We start from the raw sequence: 12,428 nt of genomic DNA, 5'->3' as shown, positions 1-12,428 counted from the left end.
GTGGTTCCCAAGTGATTCGCTACTTGCCATGCTATATAGCTCCATGGCAGCACAGATGCAGGTGGTTAACTGCTGGAGTTAAGTTGCTGGTACAGTTTTGTCACTTCAGAAGTTTGGCAAGCCAATGGGATGAGCTGCAGGATTTTCTAATGTTCCATGGAACTGGCTCTGCTGGTGCCATTTTTAAAAAAAAAAAAAATTAATTCCTGACATTGGTAGGATGGAAAGGAAAACCCTGTGACTGTTATGGAAGATTTAAACAACCATAGTTTTAAAATGCTTATTCTTGCCTTTACCAGTCTTTTTGGATTTACAACTAAGTTTTTACATCTTCCAAATCAGTTTCAGAGACTTGTTCCTCCTACAGACAGCATGCAAGATAGGAAAGATCTTCAGACCCTTCACATTCTTAGCACTTTTTAAGGTGACAGTTGCCAATAAAATATTTTCTTAACAAAATCTGATGAATTAAAAAAGAGGTATTCGTTAAAGGGACGAATGTGGAGCAGTTGGGGACTCCTATGATTGGTACAGCAGGGAGCCAACCCCACTTTATAGCCAACTTTAACCCTCCTATGAGCGGGGTTTGGATGGTAAGTTCCCAGCAATGGATTTGTTGGAGGAACCTGGAGTGAGAAAGAGGGGGAGCTTTTGGAAGCCCCAGACCTTGGGTACGGTAAGGTCCCAGCAATGGATTTGCTGGACGGACGTGGATGGAAAAAGAGAGAGGGCTAATAAAAGCCACCTAGGTAATTACAGAATAAATATGAGGTTACCTGTAGTGTACATTATCTGCTGGGTAGTCGCAGACATCTAATAATAAAGTTGCAGCCTGATTAAACCCATGTCAAATATCTCCTGTCCTTCTTTTAGCATAGCCAGACAACCCATTTTCGCTACCTCTCCATCCCCGGTCCTTTTATGGGTAGACAGGGAGGAAATTTTACTAACTAGTTCAGAAATAGATGATCATAGAAATAAATTTAACTTAAATAATGACAGTTTTTTGTTTTTCCCAAGATAAAGCAATTATCTCAATTAAAGTAAAAATCTTTTAAAGTGATCTTAAAAGGTATTAGCTTTATTCTTGGTGTGAGCAGTGTATTAGCTCAAGAAATGTAAATTCAGGAAAAATTGCAAAAAACTACATATCTAATCTTCAATCCCTCATTCAAGATAATTCTTGTTTGAATGGTATGGCAAAATATCCTAATCAGGATATTGACTTTGGATGTTTTTAATTTTGAGCAACCTGTCAAAATCTTCCATAGGAATATAATAAATTGAAGATTGGGCTTAAAACTTATCTTTCTTTTGAACTGATTCTTCCAGTTGCTGATAATGGGGAGAGGTTAATGCTGTGACTGTGTGTGTGTTACCTGTATAATATGAAGATCCTTGAGGATTTAGTGGGTAACTTTTTGGGTTATTCTTTGCTCTCCTCTATCAACTGTCAAGGGAAACCTACTTAAACACTAACAGATTTACAAAACTGTGAAGAGGTTTGTGAAGCTAATCTACTTCTGTGCTATACGGTGCTTTACAGGAGGGGAAGTAAACATCTACCACAGCTGGTGATTTTACTCGTACAAGATAGCTGCTGCACAAGCAAACTTTTAAAATATAAATGTGAATGTTGTGTATGGTAGAAACTCAGTTTCATTTGATTTATAAAGTTTCTCTAAAAATGGAATTATTTCAGATCTTAGTTTATATTTTATCTTCCCAGATTTAAAGAAAAATATACTGCTAGTTAATTTATACATCCTGGATAAATACATACTTGAAACCCTTATCACATTTGCTAAGAAAATTTCCGGGTAGCTAAATATAAAATGTGCATTAAATCTGAATTATGTAGGCAAAATATGTAACTATTTTGTTAGCAGAGATCAGTGAACACAACCTGTTTAACTGGTAGAGTCATTTGAAAATACAATCCAGTTACACCTTCTGGATATTTGTTTAAAAATGATCAAAATAGCAGTTTTAATTCATGCTGTTCACTAAAGGGCCCTGTGTGTTAATTTGTTCTGCAGTCTGTGTGAACACACATGCATTTCATTGGTGTCTCATATACCAGGTGTGTAGATGCAATCTGAATCCTCTGTTTGTCCACAGTTCTTATCTAGGTTTCATAGACTTAAGTACATGTGTGGTTTCATGTGCTAGAGATGATTCCTTGGTAAATACAGTACATTTCATGACCTTTTAACTCATTAATTTTAAAAATAGGTAATATTTAAAAATATTGCTTACTTTAATCGACAATTTTTTTCTAATTTTCAACATCTTTAATCCAAATATTTATATTATTTCTGTATTTTTTTTCCTCCTAGTTTAAAACTCTTAAGTGCTGCAAGGAAATTAAGGAGGTTCGGCTCTTTTACTCCATTACTGCAATTAGGAATTTAGCATCATCAGTGCCAGAGGACAAAGGTGGTTCATTTGCCCTAGGGGGACAGGACAGTGATAAGATGATTTTTCGTCAAGGATCATTGGGTCGTAATTAAGTTACATTCATGGCTATTGCTTTTTGAAGGATGATTGGTAAATGACAGGCTTCATGTGCTTAATATGGACAGTGTTCACTAGGGTTTTTTTTTCCCTCTGTCAGAAAATCCTGTTGAGCCTGATAATGTAAATGTGGCATTTTATTCTGAACAAAAGAGCAGGGAAATGAGCTATCTTGTCTAATCATTCAGTTGTTTAACACCGACTTCCAGTTTAGACTCAATTGGCTGGAAAGCACTTGACATGTGAAGTTAGTGCTGTTCCGAACGCATGTTTGAGTAAATTTTGAAGTAAGTGACAGCTAAATTGTACCTAGGGAAATTACAAAGCCTTCAACACAGTTAATTTTTGGGGGAGGATTAGTTGTAATTGCAACACCAGTCTCCTTGAAGATTCCTTGCTGTAGCTGATGAAGAGAAAAAAAAATTTTAGTTATTTCAAGAGCTCGTTTTCTTAACAGAATAATTTTTGTAAAGCTGATTGTACCTTACTGAATTGATTTCCCTCCACGCTAACATCTGCTTCAGATTTGCAGAGAGGGATTTGTTTTAAGAGGTGTTTTTTTGTGTTGTTCCCCCCCCCCCCCCCCCCTTCCAGAGTCCCTCTTTTCTTTCTCCTTCTCTAGTGATTTCAGGTTTGAGAGCTTTTCAATCAGTAAACCCCTTAGGTAAATTGCCACTTCACTAAAGCTTTATGCATAACGTTGTAGCACTTCATTCCAATTAAAATCAATATTTGGAGTCTTTTTATCAAGCAGACTCTCTGGTTTGGAAAGTTGTTTATTACAAGTAAAAGGGTTAGGTTTAGAGCTACATGCTGTAAGAAGGGAATGATTTATATAATTTGAAATAGGAATGAGAGAAGAATTCGATGTTGGTCAGTCTTGTTACAGAGCCTTATCCTACAAACAGTTATTCTTGCCTGTAACTTTATTTATGGAACTAGTCCTACTTAGTTCAGTGATATTACATGTATAAGTGAAATTACCCACATGGTGTTTTTTCAGGATTGGGACCACGGTATATAAGAATTCACAAGTGCACCAGACAAAAATAACTTGCCTCAGATTCTTACAAATAGAACAGTCTAAATAGCAGAGCAATGCTGAGTTAGAGCTGTCTTGTATTTATGTGAGAGTCAAACATAATACGTTTAGGCTGCTTCTGTCATTTAGGTTATGATAGCATACCTCCTTTTTTTAAATGAAGAGATTGCAATGAGAGAAGTAATATCTGAACTGCTTACGTGAAGTGTTTTTAAAAGAGAAATAGGAGTTTGCCCTTTAAAAAGAAGCATAAATGGCATTTGTCGATACTAATAAAAAGTAAAATTTTAATAGTAGTTCACCCATAAAAACAAAACTCCCATTCTTTTCAATGATCCATGGATCATGTGAATTTATATTTAAAAACTTAGACCCCTACCTTGCATTGTTGACCCCATGGACACACAAGTTTGCTAGCCTGGTTGTAAATGCTGAATCAGGGCTTTACTCTTTTGGGGTCTGATCCAAAGCCTGCTGAAGTCATTGGACCCGTTAATTAAAATGTGTTTGGGATCAGACACTTTATCCATTATGTGAACCTTTGAGATGTAAATTTGGATATTGATGAATATATAAATTGTATAGGAAGATTGTGTCCAATAAGATTTTTAGGCATTAACTTGAACCTGTCTGGTTATTTGCACACACATTTTGTTCTAAATGTAACTTACAAAAAATAATATTCATACAGTTCAATTAAAATGCAGAACTGTTGTAAGGTTTAGCAATATGTGCATTCAGAACATTAACATAATCTTAAAAATAAATTCAATTTTAAGGCTGTGTAGCAAGTTCTCGTTTTGTCAGTGGGCTTTTTTCTGCTGAATTATTAACAACTACTCACAAAAATACTTGCTTGTCGGAAAAAAAAATCCTCTTGAAACAATTGCATTTTGTATAACAATTAAAAGACACTATGATTTATTCTTCAAATTATAATAACCCAAGCACAAAGCCATTTAAGCCTGCCAGGTTTAGTTTTTGCAGTTCCAGTAACGTTAAGTTCCATTTATATTACAAACGTGTATTCTGGAGCTGTGTTTATTTTCCTTTATTTTGCATTTTATAATCATTGACATCCAATCCTATACATTTACCTTATAAATGTTGTCTTACAGTAAATTGTGGTTGGGTAGCCTTATAAAACAAAAACTCGCCTGCAGTGTTGTTCTAAGGAAATTTGAGACAGATGTAGTAGATTTTTATCACTTTAAGCTGAAGTTATAATGCACTGGTCTCATTATTGAGCTTAAACTTATTTTGGGGGCCTGAGTCTGGAAACATTTTGTATGTTGTATCAGCAGGAAACACCATAACATATATGTTTGCATTTTCTTTTTATTGGCTTTTTTTTTTCTGCACACACAGTATAAATATCTTCAGAATCATACATTTAGAGACCAAAAACTATTAATGTTTCTGATTGACATTCCAGTTGTTCATTCATTTACTGATAGCTTTGACCTAAAAGAGTCACTTTAATGCTGAGGGTATACAGCTGAGACAATACTATTGCAGTTTAAGAATCAATCTGAGCTGAATTTACAACTGAAAACTTTAATTTATATGTGTAAGTGCTGTTGTGCCTCACAAGAATTTGAGTAGTTTTTAATAAAAACCGATTTTAAAGGTGTTTAAACTGAACTTGAATCTAAAGCAGAAGAAAATACTGATTATATGAAGCTTTATATCCATCTGTATTTCATCCATAGTATTTCTCTTGTATGACAGTAATCTAGTCTGCAACATCTGCTTGCAGTTTTGAAATTAACCTGTAATTTAGTCTTCACCCCAAATGACAAAAATTCAAATGACTCTGTGGGGTGCCAGAAGATGCACTGTAAACAGGGCTTAGTAAGGGGATACGGTAGAGATCTGTCAAGTTAGGCTCATTTTCTCAGTGTCAATAATATTACAATAACATTAACATTTCTTCTGCATTTATATTTTACTTTTTAATACATTTTAAAAGATTAATATAGATGAAATAGTAATAAAATCAAGGGCAACGTAAAATTTTGATTAACTAGAATGATACAAATATAACGTGCCATATTAAATGGATTAAAAACTGGCTAACTGATAGGTCTCAACATGTAATTGTAAGCAAAGAATAATTACTTAGCAGGTATGTTTCTAGTGCGATTCCATAGAGGTTAGGTTTTAGCTGATTTAACATTTATCAGTGACCTGGAGGACAACATAAAATCATCACTAATACAGTTTGCAGATGACACAAATATTGAGATGGGGTAAATAATGAAGAGGCCAAATCACTGATGCAGAGCAATCTGGATCAGTTAATAAGATGGACAGAATAAAACCATACATTTTAATACAGCCAACTGTGAAGTTATACATCTAGAATCAAAGAATACAGGCTGTATTAACAGAATGGGAGGCTCAGTCCTGGGGAGCAGTAACTTGGAAAAAAGCTTGGGGTAACATGGATAATCAGCTTCATGTGAACTTCCCGTGCTATCCTGTGGCCACTCAGGCAGTGTGAGTACCACTGAAAATCAGCTTGCGTGCCGCAGGTTGCCTACCCCTGGGCTAATGCAATCCTTGGGTGCATAATCAGGCGAATCTCAAGTAGGAGTAAGGAGATTGTTACCTATGTATTTGGGACGGGTGTGATCACTACTGGAATATTGTGTCCCGTTCTGGTGTCCACAGTTTCAAGAACGATGTTGATAAATTGAAGGGGATTCAGAGAAGAGCCATGAGAATGATTAAAGGACGAAAACATCCCCGATAGTGGAAAAACTCAAGGAGATCAGACTACTTATCCTTTGAAAGAGAAGTTTAAGGGGTAGCTTGATCACATGTATCTACTTGGGGAACAGAAATTCGAAATTAGAAGCGCCTTTACCCTATCAGACTAAGGTATAACAAGGTCCAGTGGCTGGAAGTTGAAACTAGACAAATTCTGATGACAAATCAAGTGCAAATTTTTAACAGTGAGAGTAACTGACCTTCGGAACAACTTACCAAATGATACATTGATTCTCCATCACAGGAAATTTCAAAATCAAGATTGGATGTTTTTCAAACAAAAAATAATTCAGGGAAGTCCTAGGGCCTGTCTTAGGATAGAGGTCAGAGTAGATGATCACAGTGGTCCCTTCTGGCCTTATCGGTGAACATTTGTGCAAGAGAAAAAATATGAACAATTTTTGGAAGTGAATTAACTTTAAATGACAATATCATTTCCTTAATTTGGGCTTATGAAATACTGTTGAGGAAGTGTTCAATAGAAGTTGATTCAAAAATTATTTTTACTGTTTCAGGTCTACAGTATGGATTTACCACCTGCTGTAAACAGACTTCAGACATACATGTTTCTTACCCACCTAGTCCTACCCATTTTTACCAGCCTTTATCTGGTTGTCTTGCAAAATATACAACGGATCAAATATCACACACAACAAATGTTGATTTTTGTTTTTTTTGCTCCACAGATTATTTTTACATATTTTTCCCATACCAACCCTCTGCTCTCCAAACTGTTTCTTTAAACCTCCTATTTCCACATGATTTTGCTACACTAGTCTCTCTAACCACTGATTTCTCCAGACCCTCTGCTCTATTTCAGCTGGTGTCCTGTGCTTTGTATGTTTGATTGTAAGCTCTTTAGAAGAGGGACTGTTTGATTTGGTTTGTCTTCTCTTTTAACAAACGCTATTTACCTTTACAGTGCTATACAGATTCTTAATTATTTTAAAACTCTTCTTGTTGAGTATATTTAAAAAAATATTGGTGTTTGAAGTTATTATGACTTGCATCAAAACTTTGCATACATAGGGCAATGACTATAGTGTAATTCTGCTTGGAATCTGTCCTTTTTGCACAAGTATACTAAAAATAAAAGTTTTAATTTAAAAGAGAAAGCTTCTAGTCCTCAAAATTATGAGGATAACTTTGAAAATGTAAACCAATTCAGTGATTTGTACCCAAATGTGCAAACGATGCGGTCTGAGGTGAAGATCTAGTCACATGATCAATATTTCTATAGGATGTTTGTCCATCTGTGGAGAAATTCAGTCTGTGTTGCCGAAATAGGATAGTCCATCATTAAATATGTTAATTTGAAAACTTCTGTACCTGTTACTTTTAAAATATATTTTAGGTCTGTCAAACGATTAAAAAAATTAAATGTGATTAATCACACGATTAAAAAAAGTAATCGTGATTGATTGCGCAATTAATCACAGTTAAACAGTAATAGAATACCATTTATTTAAATATTTTTTGATGTTTTCTATGTTTTCAAGTATATTGATTTCAGTTACAACACAGAATACAATGTGTACAGTGCTCACTTTATATTTATTTATTACTAGTATTTGCACTGTAAAAAAAAAAAAAAGAGAGATAGCGTTTTTCAATTCACCTGATACATACCTTACTGCAATCTCTTTATCATGAAAGTTGAACTTATTAATGTAGAGTTATCTACAAAGAAAAAAAAAACTGCATTCAAAAATAAAACACCGTAAAACTTTAGAGCCTACACAGCCACTCAGTTCTACTTCAGTCAATCCCTCAAACAAATGTGGTTACAATTTGCAGGAGATAATGCTGCCCACTTCTTATTTACGGTGTCACCAGAGAGTTAGAACAGGCATTTATATGACACTTTTGTAACCAGCATTGCATGGCACTTTTGTAGCCAGCATTGCAAGATATTTACATGCCAGATATGCTAAACATTTGTATGCCCCTTCATGCTTCAGCCACCATTCCAGAGGACATGCTTCCATGCTGATGATGCTCATTTAAAAAAATAAGCATTAATTAAATTTCTGATAGAGCTCGTTGAGGCAGAATTGTATGTCCCCTGAACTGTTTTACCCACATTCTACCATATATTTTCTGTTATAGCAGTCTCTGATGATGGCCCAGTACACGTTCATTTTAAGAACACTTTCGCTGTAGATTTGACAAAATGCAAAGAAGGTACCAATGTGAGATTTCTAAAGATAGCTGCAGCCCTTGACCCAAGGTTTAAGAATCTGAGGTGCCTCCCAAACTCTGAGGGGGATGAGGTGCAGAGCTTGCTTTTAGAGGTCTTAAAAGAGCAACACTCCAGTGCGGAAACTACAGAACCCGAACCACCAAAAAAGAAAATCAGCCTTCTGCTGGTGGCATCTGACTCAGATAATGAGAATGAATATGCATCAGTCAGCACTGCTTTGGATTATTATCGAGCAGAACCCGTCATCAGCATGAACGCATGTCCTCTGAAATGGTGGTGAGGCATGGATCTTTAGTGCATCTGGCAGGTAAATATCTTGCAACACCAGCTACAACAATCCCACGAGAACGCCTGTTCTCACTTTAAGGTGACATTGTAAACAAGAAGCAGGCAGCATTATCTCCTGCACATGTGAACAAACTCATTTGAGCGATTGGCTGAACAGGAATAGGACTGCGTGGACTTGCAGGCTCTAAAATGTTACATTGTTTTATTTCTGAATGCAGGTTTTTTTTTAATCAATACTTCTACATTTGTTAAATTCAACTTCCATGATAAAGAGATTGCATTACAGTACTTATATTAGGTGAATTTAAAAATACTATTTCTTTTGTTTTTTGCAGTGCAAATACTTGTAATCGAAAAATAAATATAAAGTGAGCACTGTACACTTTGTTCTATGATGTAATTGAAATTAATATATCTGAAAATGTAGAAAACATCCAAAATATTTAATAAATCTAAATTAGTTTTCCACTGTTGAATAGTGCGAATAATCATGATTAATTTTTTTGAGTTAATCATATGAATTAACTGTGATTATTCGTCGGCCCTAATATAAATTTAAAATTCAAACTGACTCTGAGATGTGGAAAATTTTCTGAATGGACAGTATTTCTTAATGGCCTGTTATTAAGGAGACTGTATAAAAATCCTTATGCGATTAGATGAATTTTAGTTGAAACCCTAAGCCATACTGTACTGTTCTTGTGCAAACTTTTCTTATAGGCTATTATCATTTTAACTTAAATTGTGTACCTTTTTTTCATAAGGGATGACGTACCTTCTGCTCTGGAAGCTACCATTGACTGTTATAAAAAGTATGGCAAGATGCCTAGGCTCCATGACATCTTGTGCAGGCTAATAGAACAAGGAAATACTGAACTCCTCCAGAAAGGTTAGTTGGATGTAATCAAATACTGTTGTTTGGGTTATTTTGGATTCTTTATGGAGGTGGTTGGTTTAGTTTAGTTTAATTTTTGGTTATCTTTACATCAGGCTATGCAAACAGTGGGAGGATACATAGAATATATGTGCGTAACTTTAAGCTTTCAGCAGCATCCAGATGTCCTTTTTGCAAATTGAAAAAATTAAGTTTTATTTTAAGTACGAAGGAACCTGATGTTTCCACAACCGAATGCCTAGCTATTAACAGCAGGCTGCTATAATGGAATATATGTCAGTCCATTGGTGTTGACACACCCTAACTTGTTCTATACGTCTCTCCCTCAACATTTTTAAGAAATCCTAAATCCTTGTCGTCTGCAGCAATATAGAATGCCAATTTATAATCTGTTAATGGTGTTAAATTTAATTATTATAAACTATAATGCAGATTAGCAAGATTACTTGAAGTATATTTAATCTTGAGCTGCAATTGTCCTCATTCTTAGTATCTCTTTCCAGAAAATTATTTCCCCATCCTTATTTTGTGTTTTGTCAGGTGTGGGAAATCTTATTTGTTAGATTATTTTTGACATCTATTTTTGAAATGCTTCCCAGTTATTAAACAGACAATGAAATGAGTTTTCTTCTCTCTCTAGCCATGGACTTCGTGAGTCAAGAACGAGGTGAAATGATGATGCTCTATGATATCTTCTTTGCTTTTCTGAATACAGGAAAATACAAAGAGGCCAAGAAGATCATTGAGGTGGGTTTTTAACTACAGTACTCTAATCATGCAGCTATTTAGACTCTGAATGAGAATACATTTAAAAATTTTAACCTTTAATTAGTCTTGTTCTGATTCATGTTAATAAAATTCAATCCCAATAACGAAGGGGGGAAAAAACAGAGAACTCGGCCAGCTTTTTTATTACGTATAATTACAGTTCAGAAGAGAGAGAGTCTGGTTGTATATTGAAATTGTTTCCTTACTTTATCAAATTCATGTTACATATCAAAATATTTGCATATTAAATCTCGGATTGTGGAACAATTAAATTAAACTGGCATTCCTGGGTGTAAAGTTACTAATCCTCTTTCCCAAGGAATTCTTTGTTCTTAAAAGCACTGGAATTTAATTTGCTGCTGCAGACCATACTCAGATTTATTTGTAATGCTTGTCTACAAGTTAATCAGCCAAACAAGTGCTGTCTGCTACTGTTTGGCATTTAATTTAGAATTTTTTTTAAACCATGGTAAGCAGCTTATAGAAAGTGGTAGGTGACAAACTTGGTCTATTTAGGATTAGTATATTTTATCTAGACTTGATTGAAATTTTGCTTACTGAAACTGATAAGTCAAAAGGGCAACTGCAGAGCCTGCCCAGATTGTGATTTTTTTTTTCCTTAGCAGGGTGTTTGTGTGTGTGGGTGTGTGTAAACTCTGCATTACTTGTCTGGTTTACATTGTAAGGGGAGAGTCTTTTCAGAAAATGAAACTTTTGTTGTCGTCTTTTATTGAACCTTCTTTTGTGAAATACCTTTCTTCCTTTAGGGGTTATCTCCTGAAGAAAAAAATACATCGGATAACAGAAATCCTCATCTGAATCATTAGACATTAAAAATCTTGCATAAAAATTATGTTAACTGTTTTTTTCTTTAGTCCTCTGATGGTAGGACAAAACTGTATCTTTTTAACAAATGCTTTTCACTTTTGTAGAAAAGCAGTAGTCCTAAATGTAGTGAGCTTTTGATGCTTTAATAGCTTTATTATGATAAAATACAGAAAAGAATACAATTCAGTTATTAGCAAGGGCTGAAGAGGGGTTTATTTTAAGGGTGTGACTGAAATACAAGAGAAAAGGAAAAAGGCGTAAGAAGGATCAAACGTGTTGTGGGATGTTTAGAAGTGAAATGAATGCCAAAGGAAATGTAAGACATTTTGCAGTTTTCTATGTTTTTACTAGCTGTTTCTTTGGATTTAATAGACTTTTTTTCGAATGTGTTCTTGAATTTTTTGTGCACTGATGGTAATTTCTTTATCTTAAAAAATACTTTGTTCAGAGACTATTTCAGTCACATTTGAAATTAACCAGAGAGTAAACAAATTATATTGTTTGTTTTGGTTTGAAAACCTACTTCTCTGTATAAATTAGCTGTTACCAATTTACCTCTCCTGTTTCTTTAAGAATTAAGAAGAAATGAGCAAGTTAACTTTGTGGTGATTGACCATGAAATGTTAAAAACCAGCAAGAGTCAGAGATTCTGGCATAAACCCCAATACTGTTATCAAAAGATCAGATGGACATCTGGCTGTCTTGCTTGTCTTTTTGTGCTCATTGGATTAGGATTTCCAAGTCTTGTGTAACCTTTACAAAGTCTGATTTGGTCCTTTGTATATGTGGGTTACGTTTTTTCTAAACAAAGGTTTATTTTCAGTAAATACTGAACTATTCCTTGTTTTCTATATAGTAATAAAGGTAAATTCTAAACCTCTCTGTTTATAATGAAACAGATAATCAGGGCTATTTAGTGTTCCCTCGCTAAAGAAGTTGACTGAAACTGAAGGTTACCGTACAGAGCTATTGCCTTGGGAACTGAGGCCTGGTCTACACTACGCGTTTAAATCGATTTAAAGAGCATTAAATCGATTTAATGCTGTACCCGTCCACACTACAATGCCCTTTATATCGATATAAAGGGCACTTTAAATCGATTTCTGTACTCC

The 12,428-nt window shown here is 34.8% G+C and overlaps 1 protein-coding gene and 1 long non-coding RNA gene across 2 annotated transcripts in view; one reads left to right on the top strand and one right to left on the bottom strand.

Annotated features, from left to right (window-relative positions):
• Positions 1-8,931, bottom strand: part of LOC142046610 (uncharacterized) — a 404,232-nt gene extending 395,301 nt beyond the window's left edge. The window contains exon 1 of the long non-coding RNA XR_012655627.1: positions 8,899-8,931. This is a non-coding gene — a long non-coding RNA (uncharacterized LOC142046610). The remainder of the gene's footprint in view (positions 1-8,898) is intronic.
• Positions 1-12,428, top strand: part of LRPPRC (leucine rich pentatricopeptide repeat containing) — a 163,965-nt gene that overhangs the window by 81,725 nt on the left and 69,812 nt on the right. Inside the window, exons 24-25 of the mRNA XM_032774992.2 lie at positions 9,590-9,714; positions 10,361-10,467. Of these exons, the coding sequence (XP_032630883.1) occupies positions 9,590-9,714; positions 10,361-10,467 (232 nt within the window). The remainder of the gene's footprint in view (positions 1-9,589; positions 9,715-10,360; positions 10,468-12,428) is intronic.

This window comes from Chelonoidis abingdonii, chromosome 3 (assembly GCF_003597395.2).
Source record: "Chelonoidis abingdonii isolate Lonesome George chromosome 3, CheloAbing_2.0, whole genome shotgun sequence".
NCBI lineage: Eukaryota > Metazoa > Chordata > Testudines > Testudinidae > Chelonoidis > Chelonoidis abingdonii.
Note: the sequence above shows the minus strand (reverse complement) of the source record. Positions and strands in the feature narration are given on the sequence as shown.